Source organism: Lingula anatina, chromosome 4 (genome assembly GCF_051362555.1).
Source record: "Lingula anatina isolate TDL-2025a chromosome 4, LinAna3.0, whole genome shotgun sequence".
Taxonomy (NCBI): Eukaryota; Metazoa; Brachiopoda; class Lingulata; order Lingulida; family Lingulidae; genus Lingula; species Lingula anatina.
The window spans coordinates 23,237,272-23,263,332 of NC_141770.1; the positions used below are offsets into that span (position 1 = coordinate 23,237,272).

General features: G+C 34.3%; 1 protein-coding gene across 2 annotated transcripts; it reads right to left on the reverse strand.

Annotated features, from left to right (window-relative positions):
• Window positions 1–2,031: 2,031 nt before the first annotated feature.
• LOC106175020 (copper-transporting ATPase 1) lies at window positions 2,032–25,953 on the reverse strand. Of its 2 annotated transcripts, none has more exons than XM_087011047.1 (23): window positions 25,844–25,953; window positions 23,151–23,276; window positions 22,690–22,791; window positions 22,086–22,246; window positions 17,967–18,772; window positions 17,403–17,609; window positions 12,227–12,384; window positions 11,539–11,700; window positions 11,170–11,249; window positions 10,563–10,779; window positions 9,885–10,118; window positions 9,262–9,511; window positions 9,000–9,124; window positions 7,687–7,821; window positions 7,255–7,446; window positions 6,767–6,949; window positions 6,365–6,542; window positions 5,801–5,956; window positions 5,282–5,424; window positions 4,748–4,951; window positions 4,280–4,397; window positions 3,755–3,857; window positions 2,032–3,387 (listed from the first exon to the last, which is right to left on the reverse strand). In XM_087011047.1, exons 2-23 carry the CDS (start codon window positions 23,259–23,261, stop codon window positions 3,108–3,110), a joined length of 4,305 nt encoding a protein of 1,434 aa, XP_086867173.1. In that variant the 5' UTR covers window positions 23,262–23,276; window positions 25,844–25,953; the 3' UTR covers window positions 2,032–3,107. The 2 variants fall into 2 exon arrangements, with proteins under 2 accessions (XP_086867173.1, XP_086867172.1); XM_087011046.1 differs by lacking the exon at window positions 25,844–25,953 and adding an exon at window positions 25,637–25,815.
• Window positions 25,954–26,061: the final 108 nt, after the last annotated feature.

The following is a 26,061-nucleotide window of genomic DNA, read 5'->3' on the forward strand; positions in this document are numbered from 1 at the left end:
CTGAAGGAATATCTATATATTTAAGGAAAACATGCATGGGAAAGCTAAACAAAGGTTCATACACGACTCAACAATATCGCATATATATATATATATATATATATATATATATATATATATATATATATTTTTTTTTTTTTTGCCAATTATTTCTGTTGGGCTGATGATACACATCTATTGAAAAGCTTCCAAATAAATAATATACCAAAATTCATATACTTTAATTTGATTTAAAGAAATCAACTTTGTCTACTTACTTTGTGAAATGATACCCATGCATCTAATTAGAGGTATTATCTCAGATACGTGTTAAATCACAAATGTTTGGAATCAACTTTCTTCCTCAGGTTACGTGCATTTTGGTATATCTTTGGTAAAAAGTGATATATTGGCAAGAACCTGGTCTTTTTCATTTTTGGCCGAGTCGATGACATTGCGGATAACAAAGTGTAGTTTACGCAAAAATTTCGCAGAGCAGGCAACCGTGGATAAAAATGCAAGTCACTTATTGAAGACCTAACAAAATTGCCGTATCATTTGCGCAAAAAAAAAATCCCTCCTCTTTACACAGCTGTAATATCACTGTGTAGACCACCAAAGTTGATGGTAAAACTTTATAATACGATACACTATAATTTCTTATAGACAGTTAGTCTAATACTCTCTCCACTTCAAAGAGCATTAGCGTTGTCTACCTACAAAAGTCGATCTATTAAAAACAAAAATCACATTTTAAGTGTGTTCCGTGCACGTAAGTTAACGTGTGCTTTAAAACAACTACGTCTATGAAGGACGTGAAAATAAGTATCACCTCCTAATAAAAACGAATGTCAGAACTGATCAATAGAGAGGATTTGAAAAGTTTTATATATTTTATGTGTTTTATTGATAAGTAATAATTTTAAAGAACTTTTATGAATTTTAAACGCAGCAGTTCAGGTTTTAGTCTCTGATAGGGTGGGTTTTATTTTCAAAACGTGAGACGTTAATATAATTATTATTAATTAATAGTCTATAGTGTCGAATTCACCCCGAATTTGACAGGTTATTATACACGGCAAAGGCAATCTGATGACGGAGGTGATCAGCTTCTCGTAGCCCCAGAAACTCAGGGTGTACCAATGTGGAAGACCCATAAAAAATTTACGGTAAGATCTCGAAACATTAATCACTGCAGAATCTGTGTAAACAGCGGTGGTTACAAGGAAGTGAGGTCACTCTGGTTGAGGTGCGTGGTTGGAGATAGAACAAACTTCATTCACGATTAGGTCAACGTAACAACCGCAAGAAATAACACAAAACCTGAACATGGGTGTAAACTTTCATACCAACACTTAGGTCTTATGAGGTTCCAGATAAATCCGTATCATTTCACCTAAATCAGATTAACTATTGATCTAAACTTAAACGTCTTTTTTTGTTGTACAACAGGGTGCACTACTCCATTTAATTGGACTTTTATCGTGTGTGAAAGTATACTATAATTCTGGTCTAAAAGTTATGACCAACTTTCGGGCTAAACTTAAATTCTTTTCTGAAAACAGTTCCAGATTTCCTTTGCCAGAGACAAGCACAAATGTTGTATATGGTTCATCTGAGGTAAGTCCCCCAAGAAAGGGTTTTACTTATCCGACTAATGACGTAAGGCTGGCGAAAAAGCAAGATTCTGGTCACAGATATCGGTCAGGTGTATCCTTGATGTTGGCTACTTTGCACACATAATAAGTGCTGGAGCGAAGAAAGCAAGAAGCGTGCGTGCGTGTGTATAGTGTTCTGGTGTTGGAAGTGTGTGTGTGTGTGGGGGGGGGGGGGTAAGTTGGAAATAACCACTCACAACAAAATTAGCGTCCAGGGGAGGGGCGTTCCCCTTACCCTCACGGCCAACTTTTTTGACAGAGAGGGGGGGAATCTAAGAAACCCTAGCCCCTACTACCACGCCTATGCGTACATGCAGTAAACTGAAACAATTCGTTTGTATTGCTTACATTGTTTTCTGCCGAGTAACGTACTGTACAAAAAACTCCAACGAAATACCGAGACCAGAGTTTTATTTTCATATTGAAGTGATGACATCCAGGTGAATCAGAATCCAGTAAATGAAGAGATGTTACGTACGATGTACGTACATTCATCAAATTCAACGACTGTGACGATCAACCTTTAATTTTTTCGAGTGAAGTTATACTGCAACAAAGCCAATTGAATATGATATCTAAAATACAAAGTTTAACTTCTAGTAATTTCCCATATTCAGCATCATTGCTTTGGCTTAAAGAGAATGAAATATAAAAATCTGGAAAACTTGTCTGATAATCTCAGATAAAATCCTTGACTTAAAAGTTCTTATATTGTTTCAATAAAATGTTTTAAAGAGTTTCATGTGTAATCGTGTAACTGTAATAGCTAAAAAAAATTATCTGTAAAATAAGCAAAATACTATAAAATGTAGGACAGTTGTATACAATTGGAATGTAAGGTATTTAAATTCTTGGATAAAATGATGCAAGTTTTTAAAACTTAAACTACATAATCTATAAGTTTAAGACCTTAGGGACTCTTTAAAATATTGTACATAGCTTGGGAGTAGACTGCAGGCTTACATGTGATCGTCCCCTTAAAAATAATATGTAAATCAACTTTAAAGCTCTTAGATGACCATTCAGACATTTGATACTTTCATGAAATTAAAAGTAAAATTCAACAAAGAATCTCAGGTATGAAATATTTAACAATCTCTGTTTAGTCTTAATCCATTTCCATGTATTTTTAACATAAAATTTTTCAAATCCAGTTAAATCGAATGTTACCATCCTGCTTGTAATGAAATCTCATTCTGCTTTTTTTTTCTCATACACTTTTAGTTATGGAAGCACTCATGAAATCTTGGATATACTTATAGTAATGGAGATGCTTATGAAATATATGTGCCCTTACTTATGGCCTTAAAAGAGATTGACATTTTGCAATTTGGATTGTACAAATCAAAAGTTTTAATTTTCAGAGAGGACCAAAAGTTGTCTTAAAAGCGCAGTACATGACCTAATCAAGGTAATTTGACCAATCTCAAAATCCACAATTCATGTGTTTAGCATTTCTGACTCAGTCGATTACAATCTTTCATCCCATTCTTCTGGTTCTTCATCAGGCTCTATCAGCGGTGATTTGCTGTGTCCAGGTCGAAGTTCCACTGCAAAGCTGTCATCAGCAGCAACCTCCTGAAGTCTTGGGTAGTTGCGACCCTTTATGCTGCCGCTCAATTTTCGCTGAGGCACATCATCCAACCCACGAGACACAGAGATGTTCTTATCTGTCACCTGACCACCTTGCTCCTTGTAGTGGATGTAGGCACGGTTCTGAGCCATTTCCTGCTTATCTGGCTTCTTGAACCTTAAAAATGAGCATGATGAATGTATAAAGATCTGTCAAGAAAATAAGAAAATAATCAAATTGCAAAGACGATTATGATGAAGGAAATATTATTTGTTCAGGGACAATGTTTACATTCCTAATTTAGGCCAGAGCTCTTGAACTCTCAATTTCATATCTTGCGTACCAGTGCCACCAGCTGGATGCAAAAGTAACAAGCTTATGCTTAAAGCGAGTAGATCAAAACCAATCATATACTAGTCTCAGTGCTTACACAATGTAATTGAAAACAGAAGAGCAGGTAACTGAGAAGTAAATAATTTCAAATTGGTAACTGTTTGGTTACACTTCCTTTCAAAAATGCACCATTTCCTGTGAAAATACTTACAATTTTAGAAGCAAGGAGAGGCAGACGACCGACACTGAGGACATTGCCATGGCAGCAGCTGCCATCCAGGGCTGTAGTCGGATGTTCACTGGAGACAGCAATCCTGGAATAACCAATGACACAATATAAGATCAGTTTATGAAGCTAAATCAGTAGGAATTGACAATAATAATGATGAAAATGAATAAATTCTTATTAATTCTATATCAAATGATACAATTACTATGAATTTAAGAACACTAATAATTTATTTATCTCAGGAATAATAATATCTATCAAATCACCTTAGAGACAGATAATGGAGAAAAAAAAATACTAAACTCATCCTTTGTGTAATATGTGCTGAATCAAATATATTTTGTGGTTTACCTTTATTAAGACTAATGTAAAAATTACTTTGAATCTAGCTTAAAATACCATCCAAGTGATAATTGTCTAAATCTTAATATTTTCATGAACTTTGGAAGGACTTCTTGTCAGCCAATTGTGACAGAGATGGCCAAGGAAAAGTACACATTTTCTCACCTGCTGCAATGGGGATTCCCAGCAAGTTGTAGACACAGGCAAAGAAGAAGTTCAGTCTGATTCTGAACACAGTGGCCTTGGACAATTTCAGTGCTATGATGACATCAACCAGATCATCCTACAAAACATTCATATTATACAAACAGTTTTTAAAAAATAACTTTACAAATTACAGGTAGCAATGTAGTGGAAATTCATCCACTTGCTCAAATATTTTAGTTACACTGTAAAGATCATAAATAAGAAAGAGTTAATCAATTAATTTATTTAGAAGAATAACATGATTCCTTGACAGTTTTATTCAAATACAAAACTAAGCCCCATACTAAAACAAAAATATAACTGAAACAAAAATATGACACCATGATAATAATATCTCAAATCTCATTCGAATATAAAATATAAAACGAAGTCTAAAAATATAGCAGCTTTAGAAACAGAAAAAATAACGAGAAAATCAAATTTCACCTTCATCAGGACTAGATCCGCTGCCTCCACAGCCACATCAGTTCCGGTTCCGATGGCCACCCCTAGGTCTGCCTGCGCCAGGGCAGGGGAATCGTTGACACCGTCTCCAACCATAGCGACCTTGACCCCTGACCTCTGGAGCTGCTCCACTTTCTCCTTCTTGTGCTGTGGTAGCACCTCTGCAAACACCTTCTTTATTCCAACCTAGAAAACCAGAGAGGATAAAAAAGGAGTAAATAAATATAATTCAAAAATGTTTGTTTTTGGTTTTCCCTTTAAGGATGGTGAAACCTTTGAAATGAGGATTTTAAGTAAAACCACCTATGCGTAAAATGTTTCCATTGCAGTGTGGGAAAAACTTCATTCAATCAAATAAACATCACCAATAATAATAATAATAATAATAATCAATTATTATTAAGCTCATACATAAAAATATAAAACAAAATTATCTCTAAAAATAAACGCAATATTTGTTAAAACATTTATGCAATAAGTTTCCAATAAAACATAAAAAGCTGCAGATAATACTACCTTCTTAGCAATGGCTGCAGCAGTCTTGACATTGTCTCCAGTTAACAAGTAGACATCTAGTCCCATCTTCTGCAGATAATATATGGCCAGGTGAGCCTCTTCTTTCACTGTGTCAGCAACTGCCATCATGGCCGCCACAGCGCCTGTGGAAAAAAGTGAAGAAAAAGAAATTCAATGTTGGTGAAAAAAGAGACAAAACATTTAAAACCTTATAGTCTCTTTGGTGCGTAGATTTACATATTCATCGTTATTTTTTAACAGGAGATTACAAAAAAAAAAAAAAACCTTTCACTGAGTTTTTGTGTTAATTTAATCATCAGTCCCATTGACAGAGTGTAACAGAAGACAATTTGCCTCCATTTTAATGGCATCATTATTACCATGATTACAATTATCCTCATCAGCTGTCCTACAATCAAATCTACTTTCTGCTTTGGATACATGAATTTGTGTATATGAATCTACACATGTCTATGTAAATATGCAAAAGACATAAGTTGACAACTCTATTTTGCTTACCATCCACTGCCACCAAGATGGCGGTCTGGCCCTGCATCTCGTGCTTCGTCATCTCTTCATCTATTTCAGGAGTGATTACGAGACCCTGTTTTTGCATCCATTGACGATTGCCGATCAGAACCTCGTATGATTTGGAGGCCATGGCACCAATAGGCTCTGATATAAAACCAATAAGTTATCAACAATGTGAAATAGTAGAGAGCATTGTTTAAATTTCTCATTCAATATATACCATCTGCTATGGTCACCACCCTCCTAAAATTAATACAACTGATGTAAAATTTAACGTAGTGGTGATGTGTTGTTTCAATGTGTTGTTCCAATTTCAATAATTATCATTAATTATTAGTATCTAGAATATAACATTTTAAAAGGCTAGAGTATGTAGGATCATTCAAGGATAATTTCCATTATGTTGGTAGCCTAGTTTTTTTTTTTTTTTGGGGGGGGGGGGGGGGGCTTAACCCCAATCTCCTGTGGCCTTGAATGGCAGAATTTTCCACTTTTCTGTTCAAATGTCTAGTGCCTGGAGGGTTATCATTCTAAAATCTAAATCATATATACCTTCCGCTTTCCCCTCCTCTCCCTCCACTCCATCTACTACCACCGTCTCGGAGTTGAGGATATTTCTCACATCCACACTGTCCTTCATGGCCTCCACATTGGTGACTGTACATTTTATTCCATAACCTGACACTGCTTCAAAGTCACTAGTGTTACCCACATTCTCACATTTTAATGCCTAACAAAAAATAATAAAAAGTGAAAATTATTGAAAAATTGACTGGACGGACTAGGAAAAAAAAGGCTGTGGCCATGCTGAATTTTTACTATCTCCATCACAAAGAATTTATTCATCAGAAAACAGTTTCACATCACAAACCATTAAATCTCCTCTTCAGAAGAACTGTTTCAGCTGTACATCTTACAAGCTTTACAGCCAACAGCTGTTAACACGTAGCTCACCTCTTTCACGTATCTGACAATGGCGTCTCCAATGGGGTGCTCACTGCTGCCCTCCGCTGTCCCAGTGACTGCCAGTAGTTCCTTCAGTGACAGCACCTCTTGTCTGACAAACATGACAATTCTGGTCACCTCGGGGACACCATGGGTGATGGTACCAGTCTTGTCAAATACTATACTCTTCACCTATTGGATATACACATTCATTGTTTTTATTTATTCATTATAAATTTTATTTTTGTACTTTAAATATTGGAGGGAATAATGACACAAAGACTTAATCACAATAAATAAATAAATAAATAAATAATGTCCACCAAAACTATAATCTAGTTAATGTTGGTTCTATCATTTATTATCCATTATATTTTTGTACTTGAGATATTGCAGGGAATGATGACACAAAAACATTTAGCACCATGAATACATAAATAAATTTTTCATAAAGAAATGATGGCCATTAAATCTATAATCTAGTTATAACTGTATACCTTGTGTGCCACCTCCAATGGCTGCCCCCCTTTTAGCAGTATCCCACTGGTGGCCCCTATTCCTGTCCCCACCATTACTGCCGTGGGGGTCGCCAGTCCCAGAGCACAAGGACACGCTACCGCCAACACAGTGATGGCGTACTGAAAGGCATTGGCCAAGATGACTTCATCCCTGCTACGGTCACTACCCTCCTGAAATAAGATTGTTAGCTTATTAGAAGCACTGAAATATCATGATCATCATGATCATCATTATCAATACCATTTTCATTGTTATTATTTTTATACATATTTCTTGAAATATATAGTGGCATATTTTCAGTAACATACTACAAAATGCAGTGAAAGGTCATTATTATTACCATAATAATTATAATCAATTTTAATGATAAGCATAATCATCATTTTTAATAGTCCATATTGTCGACATACCACAAAATCTTTATGTATGAGGTCAAAGTTCACATATCCCACAATGATCCAGGAGACCAGGGTAATGGTGGATGCAGTGATCACTCCTGGAATGAACACACTGGATATCTTGTCTGCAAATGCTTGAAGGGGGGCCTGGGAGAGAAAAGAAGTTACAACTAGAGTGTACTTTAGGGCACAGACCTCTATCAATGAAAAAGACAATTACTATAGTATTATATATATATATATATATATATATATATAGATGTATTAGGAGACTTAGATTCATCCCTTTTTTTCCAAATATTACATCAATATTTGTGAAGAAAATTTTTGAGATATCTTGTTTGTTGACAAAAAGACATACCAAGGTTCAAGCAAATTTAATATACCATCCCTCCTTAAAGGTAACTATTGGAATAGCACTCAGTTCAATTGAACTTTGAAGCAGTATAACTTGCGCAAGACAGTCACAAAAGATCAGGATTATAATATATTTTTCCCTTAATTTAAATATCTACTATTGTTTTTAACTATACTTTTCAGAGTAATATGCAAGAGAGATTTTCTAGATGGTTGCAAAATATTAGTTTTCACTGTTAAGCAATTTTTATTCTCCTTATGTTAAAGCAATAATAACTCTTCCTTTGAGATTCAAAATTCCGCAAGAAATACATCGTAAACAACGCCTGGAAATATATTCTATTGCATTTTCCCACTAAAACGACTGTTATTGTAGTAAAACTAAAATCTGTGCTTGTCACTTGGGCTTTCGATGCCTTTCTTCGCGGTCGACAAGTGCATCCGTTGCCAATGACGTTTAGGTGTCACGCGGATTCTCGCGTTCATTCGAGACCAAAATAACATGGCGGGAAACCCTGAGACGTAAGTTGCGAGTTTTTGTACAGTGCGTCAGATAACGAAAAGCCCAGAATTGCACACATTGTAGATATAAATGCATTTTGAGCAAAAAGACGAATATATCTTATGAATCTTATAATATTGTTATATAGTGTTATTGTTGTCTGCTTTTCCCGCGGTTTTAAGTAGGTCACCAGAAACTATCGCTCGATACGAGAGGGCTCCGTCAGTTAAAATCTCTTAAGAGATTTAAACAAAAAACTGTACGTTTAGGAAAAAAAATCCTGGATTAACTTTGAATGCAGGAATGGGGTCGTTGACCATTGGCAAGTACGGGAAAATTGCCGTTTTTTCCAGGAAAATCGTATTTTTGGCCAAAACGAAGAGTTATTATGACTTTAAGCAATATACTTTGATAAGTGAAGCACTAAATCAAAATTTCTTTTCCTCTTTCCAGTTTGTTAACTTACTTTGGATGTCTGTGCCTCCTCCACCAGTTTAATAATCTGCGCTAGGGCACTGTCACTGCCTACATGGATAGCTTCCATTATCAGGGCACCATTCTGATTTATTGATCCACCAATCACATTGCAACCTGAAAGAAAAATGTTACAAAAGACATATTGATGACTTCTATTTCAATCTATATTTATTTGTATATGTACATAGAGGGAACCTAGATTTATATGGAAAGCTCTTAATCATCACCGACAAGTTGTAAGCCATCTTTACCTGGTTCTTTAAAAACAGGCATAGACTCCCCAGTGATCAATGACTCATCACAACTTGACTTGCCATCCACAACTCGACCATCAACTGGAATTTTCTCACCAGGTGTCACTCGTAGCAAGTCTCCGCGCTGAACTAGCTCCACGGGTATTTTCTCTTCGTTCATGATATTTCCATCTTTGTCGCGTTCCACGAGAGTTGCCTCTGCGGGTTGCAGGGACATAAGCTTGGTCATGGCCTCAGAGGTCTTGCCCTGGTATCAAAGTCAAGAGAAAAACTCAATTTGAATTTTTCCACGATAAGAAAGTAACTTAAAGTAAAGTAATCTCCTACATACAAACAATTGCTCAACCAACAAGTTTTGGGTATTTCCACCTAAGACTTATTAGTATAATAATATTGTTTTTATAATCACAGCACAACACTATACCATGATTCTATCAAACTGCACTAATGGGTTAATCAGGGGATATGACTAAATAATAATTAAACACCCTTCTTCCAAAGTAAAGACAAAAGCAAGCTCAGAAAGGTATAAAGCCATCTGCTGGATTTTCCAAAGCCCACTGCCATAGTTTTTCTTCTTTTTTGCTCCTAAAATACAATAAGGGGCCCAAGTTCCCTACCTCCACAATATGCGACAGCCACCTCCCTAATGCAATAAATGTAACCAACATGGGCGTGGTCTCAAAGAATGTCATAGGGCTGGCGCGGGTCTGTTGTATCATGGCCGCAGTTATTACTCCAAGAGAGTAACAATAGGCTATGGTCGTTGCCATGACAATAAGGACGTCCATGTTGGTAGTGCGATGCCGAAGTGCTTTGAAGGCTTGAATGTAGAAGTATCTTTCTCCAATAAACTGAAATGCAATATAACAAAATTACAGCTTTTTGTCAAGTAATTTCCCATTTTCTAAGCAAATTAATGCTTATCTGTGATTGGAGCTTGAAAGTTGAAGTGCAAATCATAACTCCTTCAGAAAAAGTACAAGAGTTCAAAAATATTTACACAACATATCAATGCGATGGTACACATGAAGAATACGATATATGGCATACGTACATTTATAAGTAAGACTTTCTAAAGCATCAACTCTGGGATGAGAAATACTTAAAACTTTTAAAGAAGCAAATGCCTCCCCTGCCTTAATTTCATCTAAAAATTACTTCATCTAACACAATTTTTACACACTGAAATCTAGATGCTGTCTAATTTTTGATTTTTCCAAAGAATAAGGGTAAAAACAGCATTTTGGACTCTACATAAAATTATACTGAATTCCTCTTCTCAATACAATGCTCACCTGTACTGGTGTGGCAAATATAAAGAAAAGCAAATTGTCCAAGCTCAAGCCAGGAATGATCCGGATGTCATGGGGGTTGATCAGGCCATCTGTTGTATTCCCAGCTCCGTGGGGTGGAGTAGGCCACCCCCCAGGGATCTTAGTGATTGAGAAGAAAATGACCGTCAACAGGGTGGGGACGCCAAAGATCAGAGATATGAAGAAAGAGTTGCGCCAGCTAGACAAAAAAAAAAAAAATAATAATAACAAATAAATAATAATAATAATAAATAAATAAATAAATAAATAAATAAATAAATAATAATAAAAGTAAAAAATCAATAATGTTGAAAAATATCTCTTAAATAATTGTTGAAAATAGCTCTTAAATTAGATTGCTTACAATGTAAAATGGGAGATATTTATTACTGATGTTTAATTTGTATCAGTGTTAACAAATTTTTTACCAAATATCCTCTTCCTGCACAAATGAGTATCTTTACAAAGATTCTTGAAATGCATCCATCCCAGTGAAAGAAGTTTTGTAATGAAAAATAGCGGAATTATAATTATCATGCTGTTTAAAATTTTTCTTTCAATATTTCTGTTCTAGAAATAAAGTGCTTACCTTTTCTTTTTCCTTTCCAATTCCAGTTGGGCTAAATTCTTACTGTCACTGGTGAAGATTTTGGCCTCATAACCCAGTGACTGAAAATATGCATGGTACACAAGATAAAAGATACCTGTAATAAACTTGTAAACTTTCTAGATGTTTCTGCTTGACTAGTTTGATTTTTTTAAAAGAAAATGTATCAAAAGGCAGATAACTTGAGATGAACTGTCAACTTACTTCAGAAAAATAAGGATTTTCATCTGCCTATAGCTATGTATTAGCTAATAGTGGTAACAAATATAAATAAAATTGCACAAAATCAGAACCATTACTGTAATATAATAATCAAAATAAATAATTCAAGCTAAATATTGGTTATATTACCTCAATATGCCGGATGATATCTCTTGCTCCAGTGACTTCTGGGTCAAATTCGAATTTCCCCCTGGAGGTTGTCAAGGCAACGGAGGCAGATTTAACGCCCCGTTTCTTCATAACATGATCCTCAATCTTGCCAACACACGAAGCACAAGTCATTCCAGAAATCTGAGAAATTTAAGATATGATATAAGAATATATGGATGATCCTGAAATACATACATAACAAATAACGAATAACAAAAATATGATCAATAATTTGTTGTTTACAACTAAGGATGAAAAATTTATTTGAAAAGAACAGAAAATCAATTTAAACTTCAATTAATTTGGTTATTAGAAACATGTTTCAATTAGTTTTAGCCAAAAATAAGACAAAACCCACATTTTTTTCTGGTTTTAAAGATTTAGAAATAAGAACTGGTTAAATTTACATTACAGCAAAAAATTTAGCCACTCTCACATTGGAGATGGAGACTGCTGAACATAACTGAAGATGGTAAAAAATAGAAATTAAAGGCTAAAATAAAGACTTAAAGATAATTTTGTCTGGGTCAACAGTTCATAATACAGCATAGCTTCATGTCAAAAGAAAAATATCTCAATGTCAAGTAAAATTCACTTTAAATTTTTTAAATAAAGGCAAAATGTGCACTGTACACAAGTAAAGAAAAAACCAGGACAATTAACTTACAAACAGTTCTACGTGTCCCCCAGTGACTTCTTGTAGGACTGTGGTTTCATATCCTAGGTCAGTGATTTTCTTGGCTATTGTCTCTGGATTCAGCAACTCTGGGTCGTAGGTCACTTCTGCTTTCTGAGCCAGTAAGGCAACCAGGATGGTTTCAATGCCTGCAAGTTAAAAAATATCAAACTGCAAAATACTACATGGCCACTTTTGTTTAAATTATATGAAGATACCAGAAAAAGCACAATACGAGTTGCACTGAACTCTGGGGCATATTTCACCTCAGATCTTCCTTCTCAAAATTTATCTGAAAGTTGTCATTCTATCACACATTGTTAAATATACAGATATACAAGGCAGCAAAGCTGTCAAATGTACAGACAAAAAACAGAAAATAAAGATGCAAAAAAGGTCATTTTGTCAATTTTGATGCAATAATAAATAATGCTTATAATAGCACTATCAGTCAACACTGAATTTTAATCATGCACAACAGGTAAAATGGTCAATAACATGAGCGGACCCAGAGATATTCTCTGACAGTATTCCAAAGTATCTATTTTGATCCATCCTCCATTTTGATGGTCTTCCAACAGAAGAAAAAATAGATACCAGGCAATATAAACTTAATAACCTGACTGTCTTCCGGAAGTCCCAGAAGATGGTCTCAATCTACCCTTCCAATAAGATTACAGTTTCAGGACCATGAGAGTTCAAATTCACATGATGAAAGTCTCAATATTTGAAAAATGATGACAGTGCATAAAATAATATTACATAAGTAACATAATGTTTAAAGACATAAAAAACAATACAACTGCTTATGTGGAAATACAGAAATGTCAGAGTCTCAGGCGGATGACAGTTAAAAGTCACAAATGCAAGTGTTTGAGAAAAAATTATAAAGGAAAACATAACAAAACTAGAAAAGCACTCCGAGAGTGTAGACCTCTGCCAAGGTAGCAATTGTTGATTATTATTGATTTTTGTCCTCTTTGGCCCACTTCTGACAGTTCCTGAAAATTTCATCAAAATCGGTCCATAACTTTTTGAGTTATGTTGATGACAAACAGGGGTGAAAATATAACCTCCTTGGCAGAGGTAAATATAATTCCAATGAAGCTGCTATTCAAACTTTTAATCTTTCAGTTTGATATATATATATATATATATATATATATATATATATATATATATATATTAAAAACTTATTTGCAATATTAAACAAAATTTACCTGCATAATTATCACTGCTTCCTTATTATTAATCTAGCAGAGAGCTTAACCTATGGGAGTTTACAGGGAAATATCAACAAGTGTGCTTTATGTAATCTCAAATCATAAGTGTGCTTTATGTAGCCTATCAATTAGGCAAATTACTTTATAACTGAAATTAGCGAAGTGATACGCAAGGGAAATTTATAGACTGACCCTCTCAAAGGTCTTTCAGGCCCATAAGTCACAACTTAAGAAGAGCACAAAACAATAATGCACAAAATAGGAGACTACCACTTCTGATGCAATAATACATTATGTTTAACTGCACAGTCAACATCAAATTTTAATTTTGCATAACAGGTAACACCGACGAAAGTAAAAGCATAAGACTTCAGGCCCATCAGAGTTCAAGTTTATACTTAGAAAGTGCCAGAATGAGAAAAATGAAATTTCACACAAAATTGCATTAAATTCAATAATAAATGATAACCCAATTGACCTGGCTTTCTAATTTGAACTGCATGCCAATCCTAAAAATCATACTCTTAAGTTAAATATAATAATAAATAACACAGTTTTCTTTTCATAATGTTTGCAGTAGCAGTGCAAAAAGATTATTGTCAAATTTGATGTAACATTACATAATAAATTATAGAATAATTATCACCAATTTTTGATTATTGACTATAAATAGCATGAACATGTAGAAAATTTGATTACCATCCGGCTTCATGTCCATGGGAGCTCCGAGTCCCACAGTGAATATGCCAAAAAGATAATGAATATTTCACTAAAATGTATAACTTCCAGAAAAAGAAGCCCATTAGACTGCTTTTCCAACTCGGGCTGCATTTTAGTCCTGTGTTTCTTTTTTGAAAGTTTGACAATCATAAGTAACACGGTTTTCCCATCATGGTCATCATGGCAGATGTGGATGATTGAATCTGACAAACTGCAATGATACGAGTTTATTTCCGTTTTGGACACTTGATTACACAATACATGAAAACAAGTTTACCATCATTTTTACATAATCAACTAACAATGTTGTAAAGATGCAGGAAATATCAAACAAACACTTTTACGTATCTTATTAGTTCAATAATGAGACTGTTAACATGCCTAAGAATTGAATCTGAGGAAATTTGAAAAAACAGTACAACTTCTAAAATAATGGCCCGATAACGCTGATTTTCGAACTCAACCTGCATTTTTGTAAGATTGACCACTCCTGTGAGTATAATGACAATTGGCTAAGCTGTTTTTCTTATATTGTGTTATTAATGTTGCATATATGTTGAAAAAAGTGAAAAAACAGCATAAAAAATTAAAAGAAAATGTAAAATAAAACATAACATAAAATACCAATAAAGCTGCTATTCAAACTTTTAATCTAGCTGTACAATTACTAACATGATATGAATAACCCTATTGAGTTTGAGAATAATAAGGCACTGTTATTCATCTTTAGCATTAATGTAAGCGTTACACAAAATTTTTTTGTAAACTTATTTTCCATATTAAATAACATTTACCTGCATAATAATCATCGATTCCTAATTATGTGACACAGTTAAGAAAGCTAAACCGATGGGACTTTACAATGAAATCTCAATGTGTGTTTATGTAATCTCATTTAATGCCCACTTGAAAATTAATTAAGCAAATTATTTTATAACCCTGAAATAACTTGAAAATCAATTAAGCAAATTATTTTATAACCCTGAATTAACTGCCTACTATCCATATACATTTATTGCACCAAACAGCACTGTACTGCATTGCTTTCAAAACAGAAAACAATTACGATGGTTTTCCAACACAAGCTGCACTTCAATCTTTTCAGTAAGGTTGATTATCATAAGTAACATGGTTTTCCCTTAATCGCTATCCTGGCAGCAGTGTCCAAAATAGGGTTTTCTTTAACTTTCATGCAATATAACATAATACTTAACAACATAATGACCATCAATTTTTTTATATAAAAAAAAAAGTATCATGGATATTCAGAAAATGTGATATGGAAAGGTCTCCAAGGACATGGAAGTTAGGGTCACACTTTCAAAATGCCAAAATATTAACAAGAGATAACTATACTGAAATGATTTTCTTTCCATTTTCAACACCTTTTTTACATAAAACCATAATCAATTAACTGTCATTTTTAAATGATCAACTAGGAAAATTGTTGACATAGGAAAAATATCAATAGAACAATTTATAATGTCCAATTAGCTCCATTTGAAGATTCTGAACATAGTGAATGATTGAATCTGACGAACTGCAATGATGAGTTCCTTTCCATTTTTGATACTTTATTACACAATACACGATAATAGGTTTACCGTCATTTTTATATAATCAACTAACAATATTGTTAAGAAGCAGAAAATGTTAAAACAACACTTTTACATATCCAATTAGTTCCGTAATGAGACTGTTAACATGCTTAAGAATTAAATCTGAAGAAAAAACACTTATATACAAAAAGGCTAATAACTTCATCAAAACTTAACTGATCAAGCTTATTTTCAAACTTGATCTGTATACTGGTCAGATTGATCACTCCTGTGAGTTGCTAGACAAAAGGCTGATTGGTTTTCCTTAAAATGCGTTATCAGTGTTGCATGTATGCTGAATAAAGGGAGAAAAACAGCATTTCTTTTGTAAAAATAGTCCAATCATGCCAATTTTCAAACTTGACCTGCGTATTATAAATATTCACCAGTTCTGTAAATTTCAATCCAAAAGGAAAAACATTTTTACACTTATCATGTTATCGGTGTTCTAAAAGTGCTGAAAAAATTGAAAAAAAAAAAAAAACAAACAAACAAACAAACAAACAAAAAAAAAAACAAACAGGATAACTTCCATAAAAATTGCCCGATCTTGCTGATTTTCAAACTTGACCTGCGTATTATGAATATTCATTAGTTCTGTAAGTTTCAAGCCAAATGAAAAAACAGTTTTCCACTTATTGTGTTATCAGTGCTGCATATATGCTGAAAAAAGTGAAAAAACAGCATAAATTCCCAAAAAATGACCCAATCATGCTGATTTTCGAACTTGACCTGTGTATTATGAATATTCATCCGTTTTGTAAGTTTCAAGCCAAAAGGTAGAATGGTTTTCCACTTATCGTGTTATCGGGGTTGCATATATGCTGAAAAAAGTGAAAAAACAGCATAAATTCCCTAAAAATGACCCGATCATGCTGATTTTCGAACTTGACCTGCGTATTATGAATATTCATCAGTTCTGTAACTTTCAAGCCAAAAGGTAAAATGGTTTTTCACTTATCGTGTTATCGGTGCTGCATATATGCTGAAAAAAGTGAAAAAACAGCATAAATTCCCTAAAAGTGACCCGATCATGCCGATTTTTGAACTTGACCTGCGTATTATGAATATTCATCAGTTTTGTAAGTTTCAAGTCAAAAGGTAAAATGGTTTTGCACTTATCGTGTTATCAGTGCTGCATATATGCTGAAAAAAGTGAAAAAACAGCATAAATTCCCTAAGAGTGACCCGATCATGCTGATTTTCGAACTTGACCTGCGTATTATGAATATTCATCAGTTCTGCAAGTTTCAAATCAAAAGGCAAAATGGTTTTCCACTTATCGTGTTATCGGTAAAAGTGCACGGCGACGGCGATGGCGACGACGGCGACGACAGACGCAGATGATGGCTATATGTACAGACACATCTGTGTCTGTACATAATAAATGAAAAGCGTAAGTGTAATTTTAAGTAGGTATTAAGACATGTAATAATTTGAAAATATTTCTAAAAATGCAAAACATAAATCAATACATATACACTGGCAGATCCTGGTCATTTTTGACACCTTCACCCCACACCCTATTCTGAATTTGCCATTCTGTACAGATAAAAGAGAGGGGGCAATGTCCTTCAAAACACATGCATGATCAAATAAAAAACACATTCAAGGATTCTGACATACCTTCTACCTTGGCCATAGTACGTTCAATGTTAGCCACACAGGAAGCGCATGTCATTCCTCTCACATTAAACAAGGCTTTATGGTACTTTCCATCTTCACGAGGTTGTGTTGGCTGGCGACGACGGACACTGCCCTTGCTGCGCCGCAGGCTTGCATTACGTTCAATGACTTTTGGTTTGGCAACAACACTGGCATTTTTCTTTACATCTGATGGATAAAGAAATGAATATTGCACTGATTTTATAAAAAAGTTAACAAATTAACCCTTAAAATGTAAAAACGTCTGTTGTTAAGATGACAACATTCATAATACACGGAAGAAAACATTTTAAAGGACATTTAAAATAACAATACTAAATCAACTAAAAACTAAACACAAAGTAGCAGTTCTTTTTCTTGTAAAAATTTTTCTAAATTTAAACTGAAGTCATATGTATGTGGTTTAGGAAATAATATTTTCTGTTTGAAATATTTAAAAAATAATCATGAATTAGGCAATGAAATATAATTTTTTGTCTAAAAAAATATGTGAGATGTCCCTGTGGTGATTCCCTTAATTGTTACCTTTAATGGATGCACCAAATCCAAGCCCTTGAATTTTAGCACATAGCTGATCTGCACTTATGTGTGCGGGATTGTGCTGCGCAGTAGCCTCTTTTTCAACCAGTGACACTTTCACACTTCCCACTCCAATGACATCCCCCAGCTCACCCTCGATCTTCTTCACGCATGACTGACAGGTCATTCCAGATATGACAATATTGGAAGTGATTAATTCGGAAGACTTCTGGATCTGACCTTCATCACACTTGCTGTCAGCAACCACCTCTGCATCGTAACCCATGTCAGAAATATCCTCAGCAAGCTGCCTTGGGTCTGTGGTCCCCGGATCAAAGGTTATGTCAGCTCTCCCTTTTTCCAAGGAAACTTTAATCTTCACCACGCCTGGCTTCTCAGAGATCACTTGCTCGATGAGGTCAACACAAGAATGACACGTCATACCCTTCACGTCTACGGTGCATGATTTCTCTGAACAGGTTGGGACCGGCTCCTCTTGGGGCACCTGCGTCAATAATCTTGCCTCGTAACCCATATCATCAATGTAACCAGCCAACAAGCTGGCAGTGGTCACTTTTGGATCATACTGGATCACCCCTTGACCTTTCTCCAGGATGACCACTATGGACTTCACCCCACTCTTTTCTCCGATGGTGTCTTCAATGAGTTTTACACACGAATTACAAGTCATCCCTTGTATATCTATGGTGGCAGAGGAGAGAGGCTGGGGAGGCTTTCTCAAAGAAGCTGGGAAACCTAACGCTCCAATGGCATCTCGGAGGTTGACAGAGCTTATCTGGGTTGGATTATGCCTGCAGTCAAAAGTGAAGTTGTCATAATTTTGTTTATTTGTATAATAACTAACAAGGCAGCACAGCTGTCAAATGTACAGACAAAAAACAGGAAATAACTATGCACAAAATAGGCTACTGTCAATTCTGATGCAAAAATACATTATGTTAAACTGCAAATTCAACATCAAATTTTAATTATCCTCAACAGGTAATACCAATGTAATTAAAATATGTGACAAGTTTACACTTTGAAAATGTATAACTTCCAGAAAAAGAAGTCAATTAGACTGCTTTTCCAACTCAGACTGCATTTTAGTCCTGTATTTCTTTTTTGAAAGTTTGGCAATCATAAGTAACATGGTTTTCCCATAATGGTCATCATGGCAGCAGCACCCAAAATTGTGTTTTCTTCTATTCTGATGCCATATTACATAATGGTTAACAGCATAATGACCATCAATTTTTAATAATAAAATATAAGTATCATGGATTTTCAGATAATGTGACTAGCACGGGTCTTCAAGCCCGTGGAACTTCAAAGTCACACCTTGAAAATGCCAATATGTGAAAAATTAAATTTTCACAAAAAAACTGTTTAACTGGTAGTAAGAATTACCAAACAGACTGTATTTCCTACTGAAGCTGTATTTTAGTCCCATGTTTCTTTCCTGTAAGTTTGAGAACAGTAAATGACATGGTTTTTCTTAAATGGTCATCATGGGAGCAGTGCCCAAAATAGTTTTTTTTTTTTCAAATTTTGATGCAATATTACATAATGTTTAACAGCATAATGACCATCAATTTTAATAATAAAATATTAGTATTATGGATATTCAGAAAATGTGACTAGCAAAGGTCTTCAGGCCCATGGAACTTCAAAGTCACATCTTGAAAATGCCAAAATGTAAACGAGACAGCACTGTTCTGAATTTTTTTTTTTTTTTCCATTTTTAACAATTTTTAACATAAAACAAAATTAACAGTTTTCTGCCGTTTTTATATGATCAACTAAGAAAATTGATGAGATGGGAAAAATATCAACAGAGCAGTGTTAAATGTCCAATTTCTTCCATTCTGACATTCTGAACATAGTGAATGATTGAATCTGACAAACTGCAATGATATGGGTTTATTTCCATTTTTGAAACTTTATTACACAATACACGATAACAAGTTTACCATCATTTTTACATAATCAACTAATAATGTTGTAAAGATGCAAAAATGCCAAACAAACACTTTTACATATCTTATTAGTTCAATAATGAAACTGTTTACATGCCTAAGAATTGAATCTGAGGAAATGTGAAAAAACAGCATAACTTATAAAATAATGGCCCGATTATGCTGATTTTCGAACTCAACCTGCGTTTTAGTAAGATTGACCACTCCTGTGAGTTTAATGACAATTGGCCTAACAGTTTTCCTTAAAATGTGTTTACAGGGTTGCATATATGCTGAAAAGTGAAAAAATAAGTGAAAAATTAAATTTTCACAAAAAACTGTTAAATTGCCAGAAAAATTTACCAAACAGACTGCGTTGCCTATTGAAGCTGTATTTTAGTCCCATGTTTCTTTCCTATAAGTTTGAGAACAGTAAGTGACATGATTTCCCTTAAATGGTCATCATAGGAGCAGTGCCCAAAATAGGGGTTTCTTCAAATTTTGATACAACATTAAATAATGTTTAACAGCATAATGACAATCAAATGTTATTAATAAAATATTAGTAACATGGACATTCAGAAAATGTGACAAGCAAAAGTCTTCAAGATCATGGAACTTTAAAGTCACACCTTGAAAATGCCAATATGTGAAAAATTAAATTTTCACAAAAAACTGTTTAACTGCCAAAAAAAAAAAAAAAAAAAAAAAAAAAAAAAAAAAAAAAAAAAAAACCAAACAGACTGCATTGCCTACTGAAGCTGTATTTTAGTCCCATGTTTCTTTCCTGTAAGTTTGAGAACAGTAAGTGACATGATTTTCCTTAAATGGTCATCATGGAAGCAGTGCCCAAAATAGGGGTTTCTTCATTTTTAACACTTTTTTAACATAAAACAAAATAAACATTTTACTGCCATTTTTATATGACCAACTAAAAAATTTGATGAGATGGGAAAAGTATCAATAGAACAGTGTTAAATGCCCAATTTCCTCCATTCTGAGATTCTGAACATAGTGGATGATTGAATCTGACAAACTGCAATGATATGAGTTTATTTCCATTTTTGACACTTTATTACACAATACATGATAACAAGTTTACCATGTTTTTTACATAATCAACTAACAATGTTGTAAAGATGCAGGAAATATCAAACAAACACTTTTAGGCATCTTTTTATGAGACTGTTAACATGCTTAAGAATTGAATCTGAGGAAATGTGAAAAAAACAGTATAACTTCTAAAATAATGGCCCGATTATGCTGATTTTCGAACTCAACCTGCGTTTTAGTAAGATTGACCACTCCTGTGAGTATAATTACAATTGGCCAATCCGTTTTTCTTATATTGTGTTATCAGTGTTGCATTTATATTGAAAATAGTGAAAAAACAGCATAAATTCCCTCAAAATAGCCCAATCATGCTGATTTTCGAACTTGACCTGCGTATGATGAATATTCATCAGTTCTGTAAGTTTCAAGTCAAAAGGTAAAATGGTTTTCCACTTATCGTGTTATCAGTGCTACATATATGCTGAAAAAAGTGAAAAAACAGCATAAATTCCCTAAAAGTGACCCAATCATGCTGATTTTCGAACTTGACCTGCGTATTATGAATATTCATCAGTTCTGTAAGTTTCAAGTCAAAAGGTAAAATGGTTTTCCACTTATCGTGTTATCGGTGCTGCATATATGCTGAAAAAAGTGAAAAAACTGCATAAATTCCCTAAAAGTGACCCGATCATGCTGATTTTCGAACTTGACCTGCGTATTATGAATATTCATCAGTTCTGCAAGTTTCAAGTCAAAAGGTAAAATGGTTTTCCACTTATCGTGTTATCGGTAAAAGTGCACGGCGACGGCGGCGACGACAGCGACGACGGCGACGACAGACGCAGATGATGGCTATATGTACAGACACATCTGTGTCTGTACATAAAAAAGAAAGGTTTTTAATTGTACTTGAATCAAAGTTATCAAGCCTTGGTTGCAGAAAATATGCATTAACTGCACATATGGATTATTTGAACTGTCAATGAAATAATCCAATTATAACTGACATTAATTTTCTACCTGGTGCACTGAAACAGGAAATACACAGCAAATGAAAACAAGTCAGAAATTTATCATAATTACATTCAGACGAATATGGTTCAGGTCATTTTACCTGACAGTAACACTGCCCATGGCCAGAGACACCTTGACAGCGGTCACTCCATCCAGCCTGCCCAGGGCATCTTCAATCTTCTTCACACAGTCTCCACAGGTCATGTGGTCAGCAAACAGAGTGACCTCCTGGACAGGGGTCTGGGTGGCTTTGGGATGTACCTGGAGGTGTGCAACAGGTGCTTTATCAATACAAAGGGACATTTTAGATTAAACAGGACAGGCTGTTAAATGTAAGGTATTCAGTTATAAAAATTGTCTGTTAATTGGCTTAATATTTAATTGCAAATTTTTAGCTGATATCATAATTTGTATATATTAATATCATAAAGATAGGCAGTTAAGTGTAAGGTATCCAGTAATAAAACTTGTCTTTTAATTGGCATAATTTTATATGCAAATTTTTGTTGAAAGCATAATTTGTAGTGTTTAAAAATGAAAAATTGCTGAGCCTTATTAAATAACCTTTTATTTACCAAAATTATAATACTTCTTGTAGCTGGTAAGATATTTATATAATTATAAAATTCATTGTATCCAAGGTATACATCATCCCATACATCATTTATAATTATAATATCAGTCGAGAAATCTTAGTTACATACTTTAAATGCAGTGTCCAATCCCTGGATATCTGACAGGATCTGATCCACTGAGATGGTCCCAGGGTCAAAAGTGACCACTCCTTCCTTGTCCTCCAGGGACACCTAAATTGAGAAATTCAATTAAAAATATTTAAAGAACATAATAAAAAATTTAACTGCAAATGAATGACCTAAACATCACTTGAACAGCAGAGGAGAAATTTGGTTTGTATCATGATTAATAAAAGTTTTAAAAAATTAATATTGTTTCAATAATTATAATTTAATTTTGTAAGTGTTGATTGGTGTGATAATAAATTATGTATCAGAGAGAGAGAGAGAGAGAGAGAGAGAGAGAGAGAGAGAGAGAGAGAGAGAGAGAGAGAGAGAGAGAGAGAGAGAGAGAGAGAGAGAGAGAGAGAGAGAGAGACCAACATTCATAATAAATCTAGTAACATGACAAAATATCATGCCATATTTACCTGCACATTTCCTATGCCCTTCTTGTTTTTCAATGCATCTTCTATCTTTTTGGGACACTTCTGGCAGTACATACCATCAATGATGGCTACCAGAGTTTTAGTACTCATCATGATGAAACCAACAATCTGAAATTAAAAAGAAGTAAATTAGATGAAAACTTTACCCAATTAACATTTCTACAATCACTGGCCAAGTTAACGAGAGGTTAGTGGGGATTGAGTTATCTTACCATCATGTCTGAAAAATGCCAACTAGTCATTGTCATGTTTATCAGTCATGACAGCATTTTGAAAAAGTGAAAGTGAAAGTCCTGAATCATAAACTCAGGCTTAGCATAATGAAAACTCTGAGATTGCACAAACATTCAAGACACTGTGAAATGTTTAAGGAGTAGGATACACAAAATCGGTGTTTAACTTGTTGTGGTGAATATTCAACTATTATTTATTTCAATAATTTATGTTTTTTACCAAAGAGGAGGCTTACTGAACCAACCCCTATTCTTTCAACCCCTATTCTTAAAGGTACTATATTTAATAACAGTCATGTTGAAAAGTTTCGTCAGGTATTTTTTTAAATCTCAATAGAAATTAATGTAAAAGACCTTTTCCACACAATTACATTATTTTGTCTGCTGCTGGCTCTCCTACTAGTACTTCATCAAGGACTGTGAACAGGCAGAATATTGGGCAGTTAAGTTCTATTATCAGTTGAGTATATTTCTCAAGCTGACTGACAACACAAATCTCTCTAGATAACATTCAGAAATTTGTATAGGGCACCTGTCTTATACAATCACACAGAATGGTCACCTGATCAAACTGATACGGCCTTTGTACTTGGAGATGTCACAAACAGATCACTGACCCAGGCTATAACCACCCGCCCTATCTTGTCACTGTACTCTGTAAACACATCAGTGGCATGTTGTTTATCACACAGGACAGAGACATCAATCTTACAGTGACACTGCTAAATTTTAAAACTGATCAAAGCTAGTCACTTATGATGCATTATTGTCGTAGAAAAAATTGGGCAGATTTCTAATATATGGCACAGCGAGTGTGTCACTGTGTTAGAAAGTGGGTGTTATACATGAATGTTATAGAATCAAGAAGCAGCTCATAGACTGATAATATGTCCATACAACACTGAACAAGAGAGGCATAGCTCAACACATCAGTTATATAAAAACATCATATATATTATATACAATTTCAATCTAAAATCACATACGGCAGTTAAAATTCTGAACATGACCCCCATACTAGTAACAAGGCCAGTACTAGTAGAAGGTCAGGAGATGACTTATCTGTATATATATATCTACTAGTATCCTACTTTCATGTCCTGAATCGGCCTCTTACACCACAATAATGTGAACAAGACTAATACAGGGTGACCCCCCAAAAAAATAGATCCCATTAAGTTTTTATGGAGTTTTTATCTGTGGGGGTATCTCAAGGATAATGTGTACCACAAACAACCCTTTAACAATTGGTGAACTACTAGTAATGCAAATAAGCGACCAAGATAACTGAAACTTTGGGAGTATAATCATGCACATATTGAACTAAATCGAGCCTCTATATTATTACGCACTTGTACATGTATGTCGCATACAGTGGACAACTCGTGTTGTAACTAGTATTTAAATTATGTAAAGGTTTTCTACCAGTGTTGATTATATGGGCAGCACTGCAAAATGCCAGTATATCCATCTAGACTTAAGTAATAACACAATTAAGGCAGCTTAATTAAATAAACTAAATACATAGTAAAGTAGTCTGCGGTACAATTTTATATAACAATAAAATGACATTTTGTTTCTCCAACACCTTCATTATTAATACAGATCATCAGCGATCAGCAGCAACTGATACTTGTTACACAGAAAAGTTTGCAGCTGGAATTAAACATCCAAATATAATAATAATCAAAGATTTATTTCTGATGTACTTCATAAGCACACTTAGGCTTAGTATGCTAATTGAATGTAATCTAGCATTTTAATCAAATGAACCATTTAATCACAGTCATTTCAGTAAATAACACAAGTAATTAAATGCAGTCAGTGTTACTTCCTGGTTATTGTTAGAAAGGAGAAAGGAGGCTTGATAATATCATTAGTGGCCATCACTATTTTTGCCGTTTCTCAGATATAAGAAATATTTAACATTTCAAATCAAAATTCACTTTTACTCAGATTCTTGGCCAAGTATTTGTAAACATATAATATAATATAGACCTTGGCCAAGTATTTGTATACATATAATATAAACCATATGTAATGAGCCAAGAGGAAGTATTTTTCAAAATACATGACTGGGAACACGCGTGTGCCTTGGCAGGCTGTGGCAATAACATAGTTGTAAAAATACACGTCATCCATAAGCTTGCTCTGTGCACACACGTAGGGCGAAAGATGGATACGTCCACTACTTGAATTTCCCATAATCAAGTAATTCCTCTACTGTGCTCTTACCTTGTGCTCTAGCCTGCTACGGAGCATAAGTTGATCTCCATGCTTTTTATCTATTTTGTCTACTGACAAAAACACACCTTACTTTTCTACATTTTATAGGTCTTACTCAAAGTCTAAGCATATTTACAAGAAATATAGAATATAACATTGATCATAAGACACTAATGAGACACCCATCAAAAGAGATTAAATCGGTTTCAAACTCACATGGAAAGTTATTCACTCGCGTTGCTCTGTTCTCTGCCCGGTGATAACAACATGACCTACTTTTAAGAGCATGCAAGTCATGTGACCTTTCAGATGTCAATATCGAATACGTCACACACAGAATTGTACAAGAAAAAAAATAATAGTTATTATTATTATCATTATTCATTTGGCATGAAATGATTTTATTTAATAAACTTTCTAAATTACTGTCAATT